The sequence below is a fragment of the Eleutherodactylus coqui genome, chromosome 5 (assembly GCF_035609145.1).
Source record: "Eleutherodactylus coqui strain aEleCoq1 chromosome 5, aEleCoq1.hap1, whole genome shotgun sequence".
NCBI classification, from domain to species: domain Eukaryota; kingdom Metazoa; phylum Chordata; class Amphibia; order Anura; family Eleutherodactylidae; genus Eleutherodactylus; species Eleutherodactylus coqui.
In genome coordinates this window covers 267,766,209-267,777,646 of record NC_089841.1, presented here as the reverse complement: position 1 = coordinate 267,777,646, position 11,438 = coordinate 267,766,209, and the positions used below count along the sequence as shown (strand labels likewise).

The 11,438-nt window shown below is 47.5% G+C and overlaps 1 protein-coding gene across 4 annotated transcripts in view; it reads right to left on the bottom strand.

Annotated features, from left to right (window-relative positions):
- Positions 1-518: 518 nt before the first annotated feature.
- MISP (mitotic spindle positioning) overlaps positions 519-11,438 on the bottom strand; it is a 62,524-nt gene continuing 51,604 nt past the window's right edge. For all 4 annotated transcript variants that reach the window (XM_066604644.1, XM_066604641.1, XM_066604643.1 and 1 more), the window contains one exon: positions 519-10,689. In XM_066604644.1, coding sequence (XP_066460741.1) covers positions 10,600-10,689 — 90 coding nt within the window. In that variant the 3' untranslated portion in view covers positions 519-10,599. The remainder of the gene's footprint in view (positions 10,690-11,438) is intronic.

Sequence of the window (11,438 nt, the reverse complement as noted above, 5' to 3'; positions counted from 1 at the left end):
GGGGAGTTTTGGGATAAGGCCCCACCGGTTAATACTCCCTTATTTTTGTTAACGCATTTAGTGTCGGATGCTCTGGGATTCGGCTAATGGGGGCGGCTATCCCTCCCGGCCTCATGTATATTTTATCCACCCAAGGGCAGCTAGTGGTGCCCACAAATTGGTTGGTACGATTGTGGGCAAGGTACGTCTTCTATCAAAAGAAATTTAAGCATCCGTGGTGGGCAGACTTCGAGGATTGTGAAACCAGATGTGAAAGCAGGCAAGAAATGTGCGTGCAAAAGTGGAAAATGCGTGTGAAGCCATTGAAATCAGAGGCGTCTATTCTCTGCATATTGTGGACACAAATTTTGTGTGTGCAAATACGCCCGTGTGAAGGCGCCCTAATACTGATGTGGCCCTTGGTGTGTGACAGCCAACAGGGAGAGCGCTGTCTGCCCAGGCGACCCAGGTGGGAAGAGGCCGCTGCGGCGTCATTAGATGGCGCTCTGAGCTAAACAGAGAAGCACAAACTTCCAAAATCAGTCATTTCATCTTTTAATTAACATTCTGACACACGGGAACTTTACAAGATGTTTTTGTACGGTTTAGCTATGCTTGACGTTTTGATCACCGGTCACCATAGGTCCCCGACAGACGCGACTGCTCGCTATTTGCACCTTATGACCCTAAACAAGTCAAATTCACTCTCAAACCCACAGATGAGAAAACCGTTGATGTCCTAAAAGCAGAAAAGAGACAAGGATGTAGAATGTGCGGGTGCATTAGTGGGTTCAGACGTGGCAGACAGGCTGCAGAATGCCTGCGCAGACCCTCCGCATGGAAATGTCACGGCATTTACAGTAGCAGCAAAGTGGGGGAGATTTTGAAAATCTCATCCACAAGCTGCAAAACTCATCCACACAAAACCCGTATGGAAATTGAGATTCAACTCCTTCTCACACATGCAGTAATATAGAACATGCTGTACTGTGTGCGTATTTGTACACCGGAGGCCCCATAGAAGCTATGAGGGGAGTGCAAATCTGCACAGAATACACAACAGTGCGCACGGAATACAGCGCAAAACTGCTAGGAAAAGAACACATCTGGACCTAATGAGGCTAGATAGCCTTTTAACCCTTTGCAATCCAATTTTGGATTCAGGGGTTCCTAGGGGGCTTCCTCTTTCTGCCATTATACAATGGCGCCATCTGCTGGCTAGAGCTAGTACTGCGGTATGTGACATGCCAGAGAGGCCCCCCGACAACACAGCGGCCAGTAATCTACAGTAAGAATACCCTGCCGGATGTCTTCCGACATCGGAGCTGTACAGGCTTCAATCAGAATGTCTTTAGACGTCAGACAGTGGATTGGAAAGGGTTAAATCAGAAGTGGGGTCCTGCACCCATCTGAACAGGCCCTGCGTGTGAAAAAGTACAGTAAGATGCAAAAGCACCTTGTTCATAGCCCAAATATGTTGCGCTGAAGCATGAGCAATTGCACATACGCCCTTGTGAAGGAGTACTAAGGCTGGGTTAACACGGGGCGGATCTGCCGCAGAAATTCCGTCCGGAATTTCGCCGCGGCAAATCCACCTGCGGCCGCTAGTCCCGGGATTAGCCAGCCATGTAGACGAGATTTCTCAGAAATCTCAACCATAGGGGACGGCAAATCCGGCAGAAGCTGGCACTGCAGCGCAGATTAGCCGGCCGCAGCATGCTCATTCTTTTTCTTCCTCCGCTACGGCCGTGCTCTCCTCTATGGGAAGCCGGCGACTAATAACTGTACTTTCCTACAACCCGACCTTGTATACCTTCTCTTCTATACCCTGCGGCCGAGGGGGCGCTCTGGTCAATAATCAGTTTATGGTATAAATACCAAACTCTCCCCCAGCACAAGGAAAACCAGAGGCGTCTCTGGTGGCCACCCATGTATCACAATGGTAATCGTGACCAATGCAATTTGGTGACTTCCAGAGGGCGTCCGCTCTTTGCACCATTTAATTTTTTTAATCTAAATATGTATAAAGTTCTGAGCAGTTTACTTTATTGGCAGTCCGAGCTTTGTGGTTCTGTTGCAGAGCTATAGGGCTAAATGGTAGTATTGTGGCCCCCTGTAGCCATCACCAGGGGGGTCTCACCGCTTAATGCACATTAGTACATTGAACTTGAAATGTAGACCATAATCTCCCAAATTCCCCTTAGTGACAATTACCGGAAGACCTAATGCTGCTTTCACGTCTACGATGGAGCCTCCGGCTAGAGGGTCTGTCGCAGATCTGGCTAAAGATGCATCCAGTGCTTTTTCTTCCATCCAAAAGCTGTTTGGAAAGGGGGCGAACCCTATTATAGTCAGTGGCGTCCATCCAGAGACTGAACCATTCGACCATGAGAATTCCCCTTTCCTGATCCCCCAACAGAGCAGGAAAGTGGAATCCCCAATGTAGGTGTGAAACTACCCTAACTTTATCTTCTATGTATATACTGGAGAATTGGAATTCCGTACTGGAAAAACTGCTGCAACTGCTATGAAGATAAAGAATGGAATGGGCGCAAAATACTAGAAGTGAAAACAGCATTCTGTAAAAGTGCGGCCAACTTGTGCAACTTAGAAGAGTTACTTTTAAGCGCTGAACCAAAAGTTGCGTCCCAGCTGTCCTCTGCAGCTTCTCACAGGTAACAACGCATGGAGACGGACACAAAAGCCTTCCAAAACTCTTAAAATAATAGAAATAGAAAACAATCAATGGAATCCTGCGTTTGTAAGTACGGAATCAGTTGTCAGCCACAGTTTTATTAAAGTGCAATGGTCACCATAAATGATCACTTTCCATAAAAAATCTCCAGCTTGCCTATACAGAATAATCTGCCATATTTACACTTGTAGATGTGCTCATGTGGAGTGTGTGGTGCTCAGGGTGGATGATGCGAATGCTCTGCGATGGCCCTGGATGTTATATGTTGGTGGCTCATCTGGTGCACGGTAGGCCTCATGCATACAAACTGTTCTATAGAATTGGCAGCGTTGTCCAGAGAACAGAACTGGATCTCTTCTTTCATTTTTAACCCTGCCCTGCAAAAAGGAAATCTGGAATTGGATTGCTTTCAGTAGACAAGACTGGCACTTTATGTTAGAACACTCTAGACATATTTGGAGGAGCCGTAAAGGGAAAAGGGAGACCTAGAGAGGGACATGAGTCAGGCTGGACGACTACATTTAGTACAGGGTACAGCTGTAGATAGGGAATATAAAATGGCAATGGGAGAGGATTGGTGGGGAGGAGATAGAGGGTCTTGGTTAGACAAAAGGCGGACAGTTGGAGGGCAGGAAGATAAGGAGCGGAGGACAAGAAAGGTAAGAAAAACAGGCAGGACCCCCTAGACATTCTACAATAAGTAACCCAGGTAGGTAGGTGTTTACCCTCCCACCCATCCGTAGGTAGAGCAATAATGTTTCTAATGTTCTGCTATTCAGAATGTGTGTGGTAGTGTGAGGCGGAATCTGGGCACTTCTCCCAGCAGACTGATGGCACCCGCAAAGCCTTAGTGGCACTGTTATATCTACAGGACTGTTGCCTGTAGAGAGGCTATGCTGGCTTTCAGGTGGGCCTCAGGGGCCAATGGCAAACCAGACAGAGAGAGGCAATGCACACAACAGTTGGCCTGCAGGTGTGGCTTGACTTGCCTCAGAGCTGGGCAGCAGGAGTGGCCCGACTAGCCTCGGAGGTGGGCAGCAGGCATGGCCCGACTAGCCTCAGAGGTGGTCAGCAGGCGTGGCCCAACTAGCCTCAGAGCTGGGCAGCAGGCGTGGCCCGACTAGCCTCAGAGCTGGGCAGCAGGCGTGGCCCGACTAGCCTCAGAGCTGGGCAGCAGGCGTGGCCCGACTAGCCTCAGAGCTGGGCAGCAGGCGTGGCTCGACTTGCCTCAGAGGTGGTCAACAGGCATGGCCCAACTACTAGCCTCAGAGGTGGGCAGCAGGCATGGCCCGACTAGCCTCAGAGGTGGGCTGCAGACCAATCACATGTCGTGGTGCAGCCTTCTGTGGAGTGCGAGATGCATACTAGGCAATAAAAAAATATAAGACCTTACAGACCCAGCAAGGTTAGGGGCACAGAGCCTCAGAGTCCATATTACTGATCTATAGGCACTGTATATGTGCCGGCCCCGGGCACCATATTAACCCCTGGATACAGTGCCCTTGTATAGCAAACGATGGGTTTCTTACACATTCTAAACCTCTGTGAGCTTCTGTATGAGTTCAGAGAAACAGATGTACAGTAAAGGCCCACAGGGTTCTATGGGCTTCGTATGACTATCCATATAATAGTGCAGACCTACGGTATGGTTGTATGGATGAGGCCTAAAGTCATGTTCACTTCTGGTGGATTTTTGCTGCAGTCCAAACTTGATATGAATATAGATTGTCTAACTGAAATCGATAGGAATAAAATAAACTCAAAATAACCCAACCTGCAGAAAGCAAGCTGTGAGCCCAAGAAACTGCAAAGCATGCTGAAAATTACCTATATATTAAAAACTGCAGTGTGTGGATGGAAAGCATATAGTGCAAGTGAACACAACGAACCCCGTCCTAGTGCTCATAGGACTGCCCCAGATTGGTTTCCATTGGGTATCACCACTTTGTGTTTGCACTCGTTTTGGTAAATCAGTGTACATTCGCCTCCCAGAGAAGATAATTTACTGGTTATAAAAGTTCAGATTACTACAAATAATCCTGAAGTATAAGGAGATCGGGATGCCTTTAGGGATGCCTTTAGGATCGGTGCTCTACGTCAGGGGTCCCCAACTCCAGTCCTCAGGGACCACCAACAGGTCACGTTTTCAGGATATCCTGTGGTAAGAACACCTGTGGCAATGTCTGAGGCACTGACAATAATTACATCACTTGTGCAACACTAAGGAAATCCTGAAAACATGACCTGTTGGCGGTCCCTGAGGACTGGAGTTGGGGAACCCTGCTCTACGTCATCTACACGTATATTCAGATGTCCGAATGCATGAAATACTATTATTTAGGTTTGATAACTATAGATCAGATGGTACATTATAACATGATATCTGCCCAGTAGAGCTCCTTGGCTTCTATGTACACATAGGCTATTTTCCGCCACCTAGTGGTCAGGCTCCTGATAATCTGCTAACCTACAAAGTCAGGGCCAGATCAAGGCTGCCTACAATACGGAGCAGTTCATTATGACGGGCCCCTCTCAGCCCCCACGACTAACATGAGCCCCTCCCCCCAACTACCAAGGCTTCTACCTACCTATTATAAACTATAACCTACAAAATAAACATTTCGGCAAAACGTTTCTGTTGCAACAAAGCAGCTCCTGCCAGATGTTAGGCGAGGTTCACATCTGCATCGGAGGCTCCATACAGATCCACCCCAAATAATATAATGCAGCATGCTGCACTTTTCAGTCTCCCCAGATGCCAGAAGCTAAGCAGACCCCTCTATAGTCAATGGGGTCCATTTAGTGGCATCCGGAGAGCAGGCAACAGCTGGGCCCCCTGAATAATGGGGAATGTGGAGCCTGGGGCCAATACTGTTGCATTATCACATTTAAAGCAAACATAGAAAACCCGATCCGCCGATGCCTCTACCGGCGCACTGTCCTCGCTTCCAACACTTACATCGCACAAATTACTTCCCTCTTTATAACAGATTCTGGCATTTCCATCCAAAAACTGTGGCTGTATGTCTTCTGCTGCTCTAAATATCTGTTCTTTGTACATGTTTTACAGGAAAAGAAAATTAAAAAAGGACCCGGTCATCAACTATAAGTACTGCAAATGAAGTTCTGGTGCTTATACTGGAGCTGGAGTTAGGGGAGCCGTGTCTCGTCCTCCCCGGCTTCCCTGTTCCTGCGGTGTCTCTCCGCAAGTCAGCGCACTCAGCCAGCTTGACTCTCTTCTGAAGGCCGTGCATGGCTCTCCCATTCATCCCTATGGCAGTGTGCATGCGCAGCCTTATGAAAACCGTCATGTTGCTGTATGTGTGCTGTCTTCGCCCAGGGACATCGTGGGGACCGGCTGAGTATATAGGACACAGCTCCCTAGACTCCAGATCATCCAGACCAGAGGTTCCCAAACTTTTTCAGCCATGGAGCTCCTTTGGAAGCAAAAGTTTCTTGTGGAGCCCGAAAGCGGGACAGAGGGTGTGGTCAGGGGAGGGGTTGGGGGCGTGGCTTATCATTTTTACTTCCGTCATTATAAAAAGGACAGGGCCGTTCAAAAAAAAAAACAGGGAGGAGCGCTGCAGCGCTAGATGAGCTATTGATATACATTATATTTAAAATGAACATGCTGCGGAATTAAATCCCGCACCTCATGTCAGCGTCCACACGGGTTTTGTGCAGATTGTTTCCACAGCCGCAAATCTCATCTACTTTGCTGGTACAAGTACTGTGAATTCCACAGCAAATCCGCCCCGTGTAGTAATAGTGACCCCCTATATTGGTGGCCCCTGTAGTAATAGTGACCCCTATATTGGTGGCCCCTGTAGTAATAGTGACCCCTATTGCGGCTCCAGTAGTAATAGTATCCCCCACATTGGCCTCAGTAGTAATAGCGTCCCCAATATTGGCCCCAGTAGGAATAGGTGACCTCTATTGAGGCTCCAGTAGGAATAAGTGACCCCTATTGTGGCCCCAGTAGAAATAGGTGACCCCTATTGCAGCTCCAGTAGTAATAGGGTCCCCCATTGCAACCCCCACCATTGCTCCCCAATCTACTTCCCGCCACAACAGTGTCTGGGCAGGCTTTAGTGAGGAACAGGAGCTGCGGTGACATAGCAACACGGGTCACATGTCCGGCGCCATGAAATGCCACCGCAGGTCCTGTACCTCGCTAAAGCCTGTCTGAACTCTGCTACAGTGGTGAGTAGTGCTAGGAAACCTAGACCCTCCCTCAGAGCCCCAAGGACTCCGCGGAGCACAGTTTGGGAAACGCTGATCTAAAGTATAAGAGTATAATGCTTAAAGTTAATGAGAAGTTCACTTTAAACTTTTCCTTTTAGTCTACTTTTACTTGAGAAGGAATCTGTCACCATGGTTTCACACCCCTCTATGAGGGCACCATAAGATAGTACAAGTCACACTGATTACAAGGATTTGTCTGCTAGTTTAGGAAAAATTAGCATTTTATTAGTAGCAGCCACAGAGAAGACTACAGGAAGTAGTCCTGGATATTGATGAGTTGCAGCTAGCCCTGCCCAAACTCAAGCTACTGATTGACAGCTGTCTGCATAGGGAGATACCTGTCAATCAGTGGGTGGAGGGAGTAGAATGCAAGCTTCTCCCAAACTACTGCACAGATACAGACTGTAGACATATCGCTGTAATCAGCACGTCTTGTGCTTCTCTCAGGGAGGGCTGAGAAGAGATGGTGACAGATTCCTTGATTAAGGCTCTTTTCACATTAGTGTCATAGCTTCTGTTCATGAGAATGCCAGGACTGCTATACCAGATCAGTTTTGCAGATGAGTCCTGACAGACCGTAGTGACTTATAATAGGGGCCAATCAAAAATACTAGCAAGAATAACACTGCAGGCAGCATTATTAATGGTCAAGAATCCTGGAACCTCTGATGGAAACTTAAAAATGCGTCTTGTTGCTGCTGATTCTTATTTTCTATCTCCTATAGATGAGTCTAGCTCGTTATGGGCAGTATCAGTCACATATATACAAAAAATAATTTTTCTTTTTTCAAATATCCCAAGGCCTCATTTGCACAAACAGATCCATAGTGGCTCCTCGTATGGACCAAACTGTGGAGCCTAATGCTGATATGTTTCTCCTCATTCGTGTCTGTAGAGTTCTGGGTCATCCATAGTTTCTCCTAATATACCCGGTGTGTAGCGCTCGGCCAGGTCTACACGCCCATTAGAAGGCCAGGGTTTTCGTCATGTTAAAAAATCGGACAAAGATGAATTATTTCAGATTTCTTTCCGCCCCCCATGTGACCCGTTATCTACAATTCAATTGGAAGACAAACTGAAGTCATTTCGGGTGGAAAAATAAAAATAACAAAACTAAAATAATATGATTGCATAAGTGTTCACACCCTCTTATATTCGGGGAAGTGGTTGTATTCAGAATCAGCCAATCACATGTAACCTCCTGATAGACAGTAGTCAGCACTCCGCTGCCAATAATACAGGGATTCTGATGAAAAGACCAGAAGAAAATTTTTCTGGAGGCCAAGGGGCCCAACAGCAACATTAAAGGAGCTGCAGGAGTTTCTGGTAAGTTCTGGTTGTGTAGTCATGTGACAACCATCTCTCGTGTTCTTCATATGTCTGGGCTGTGGGGAATGTGTTCTATCTGATGGGACCGAGGGGGGAACTTGTTGGCAGGAATTCCAGAAGGTATGTTTGGTGTAAAGCCAACACTGCCATCACCAGAAGACCCTGGACCCGCAGTGATGATGCTGGGGGCAGCATTATGTGGGGGCTGTTCTGCTGATAGACCTGGGGCTTTAGTCATAGGGGGAGGGAATTATGAACAGTCCAAAATATCAGTCTATTTTGGCACAAAACCTTCAGGCATCAGCTGAAAAGATGAAGAGGAATTTCACCTTTCAGCATGACAACGAACCAAAGCAGACGGACAAATCACCAAGAGAATGGCTTCACCAGAAGATCAAAGTCTTGGAATGGCCCAGCCAGAGCCCAAACCTGAATCCCATTGAAGATCTGTGGGTGACCTGAAGAGGGCGCTACACGCCAGATACCCTTGTAGTCTGACAGATTTGGAGCTTTTGTAAGGAAGAGGGGGCAAAGATTACCAAGTCAAGATGTACCAAGCTGATAGACACCGACCCAAAAAAACTCAAAGAGGATAACAACAAAGTATTAGTTTTAGGGTGTGCAGATTTGTGCAACCACATCCTTTTAGTTTCTTTTTCTACCCTAAGGCCGGGTTCACACGGGGCGGATTTGCCGCAGAAATTTTGTGCGGAATTTTGCTGCGACAAATCTGCCTGCAGCCGCTAATCCCGGGATTAGCCAGCCATGTGGACGAGATCTGTCAAAAATCTCGTCCACACAGGACGGCCAATTCGGCATTAGCCAGCGCTGCGCCGTGGATTCCCCGGCCGCAGCATGTCAATTTTTTTTCTCTCAATGGGAGCGCCGGCCGTAACGGAAAAGCATGCGGCCAAGCCTCTCCAAAACCCACAGCTACGTGCCGCGGGTTTTGAAGCTGCACATTCCCGACGGAAATCTCACGTTTTTTTTGCTGCGGAAAAACCGCACGATTTCCGTGGGGATTCCGCCCTGTGTGATCCCAGCCTCAAGGATTTCAGTTTGTATGTTTCCCAGTGGGATTGTCCAGATAACGGGTCATATTGAAGATGGAAAGAAATCTGCAATGATCCATCCTCGTCACGTACAACAGGGCGTCACCTTTTATATCTACTGTATATAAAGACAGATGAAGAGGAGATTTCGGGATTCTTCATTGCGGTAAATGAGAAAATAGGAATGAAATCCGGACACTAAATGAGTAAAATCCATCTGCATGAGTAAAAGCTCTCCATAACATTCAGGCTCTGCTGAGACGGAGCTCATACAGACATTCGGGAGGACCCGCACCCCCCGACACGGCTGCTTCCAGAAATCCTTGGATTCCACATGGAAAAACCCCATTCTGGATCATCTTTTCTTAGAACTCTTCTTATTCCTCTAAGACATTTATGAAGAAAGTGACAACTGGATGTTAACTTTCTTCTTGACAAAAGGGTGTTTCCTTACAGTCTGCTGATACTGCCAACACCAACACTAGGCCACACCCCCCAGTTGGTAACACCCAGTTGACAATTTACTCATTACAGGGGTTGTACCAAGCTAGACTGTAGGACAGATGACAAAAGCCTGATGGGTGGGGGTCTCACTGCTGAGATCCTGAGTACAGGGGTCCCGTGTTCCCCTCTTCTCCCACCTGCAGGGAGTGACATTAGTTTTATGCAGAAATGGTCGCGGATGGACAGCGACACTTCCTTAATTTCAATGGGGCTGATAGAAATAGCCAAGTGCTTGCACCCCTCTACCTCCTGCAGTCCTATTGAAAATGAATGAAGTCGCACCACAAATGCGCAGCCATCACTGTGGGATCACTGCACCCCTCCGAGTGAGGGGGAGATTGAATGAAGTGACGAGACCCACATTCTCGGGGTTGGTGGGGTTCTGGTGGTGAGACCCTCACCCATCAGACTTTTATGTGGATGGATGATAAGTTTACCTTGGTAGAACCCCTTTAGTTTGTCTGAGGAATAATAGAGGAATGGGGCAATGCAGAATTATAGAAAGGATCCCGCGGAATTCTTTAATTCTAGAGTATACAACTATCTAGTAGGACCGCCGTGTCGGGAGAGGTGGCCATTCCTCCCTTGGCTTGTTTAAATAAGTTTTATGGCATTCCGGTAATTAAATCTGTCATGTATCATCACAACACGAAGAATTGTATCGCATAATCCTGGAATCTAAAAGCTTCAGAGACTTGAGGTCCCGGGACAGTGCAGCGACACGTCAGCCGCGGGGCAGCAGATTGTTCAAAAGTCCACACCCGAGGAACGGTAGGAAGAGCAGGGGCAGTGGATCTAATCGCCTTGTTCATTGGCATATAGACCGGCTTCCCAGCGGAGCGCCATTGTATTCTTGTGGCGATTTACACGGGTGGATTCCACAATCTGCAACAAAAAAGAAGGAAAATTCATGAGTTTTTGATTAAACACCTAAAAATATGGGAAAATATCTTTTTAAAACGATCCTCCAGTTTTGGGGACAAAATCCTGTGCAATATTATTTGCCAGCCTCCATTTGCGTCATTCTGCCTGTTCCTGAATTGCTCTTTGGTCTTCTCAGGCGGCCTGAGTCCATTAGTCAGAGACTCTTCACACTGCTTTCAGGTGCTGGCTAATCGGAGAGCAGAGTGTAAGGTCTTGGGCTGACTTCACGGCGGCGTATTTGCATGTTGATTTGTGCACGCAAAATTTGCATGTGCATCACACAGCGAATACTTGCAATACACTAGGAAATGCGTGAAACCCTGTGTAATTGTGCAGTGGGATAACTTAGTAGTTTGTGTTTGGTGATTGGCAGTGTTCTGCGAAGTACTGGTAATATTGTATCTTGTCACCACCAGGAAGGTAGGGGTGTGACAGGGCTCGGATGCCAGAACGCCCCGGTCACACCCCTAGCTCCTGATTGGTGACTTCGGAAAGGTCCCAGCAGCACAGAGTGTGGTGATTGTAGCCTTGGCAGGACAGTTAGGGATTCGTGTAGGTCTTATGCTTGCAGTATTCACTGAAAAGGCTTAGATGTATGAGAAGAAATATTGTAAGCCTAACCCCAAAACAGCTCTAACCCTAACCCTCCTGCCAAGGCTAAAATCACGCCAGTGTTTGGCCGTAGAGCATGCAGCTTCAACATGTTGGTG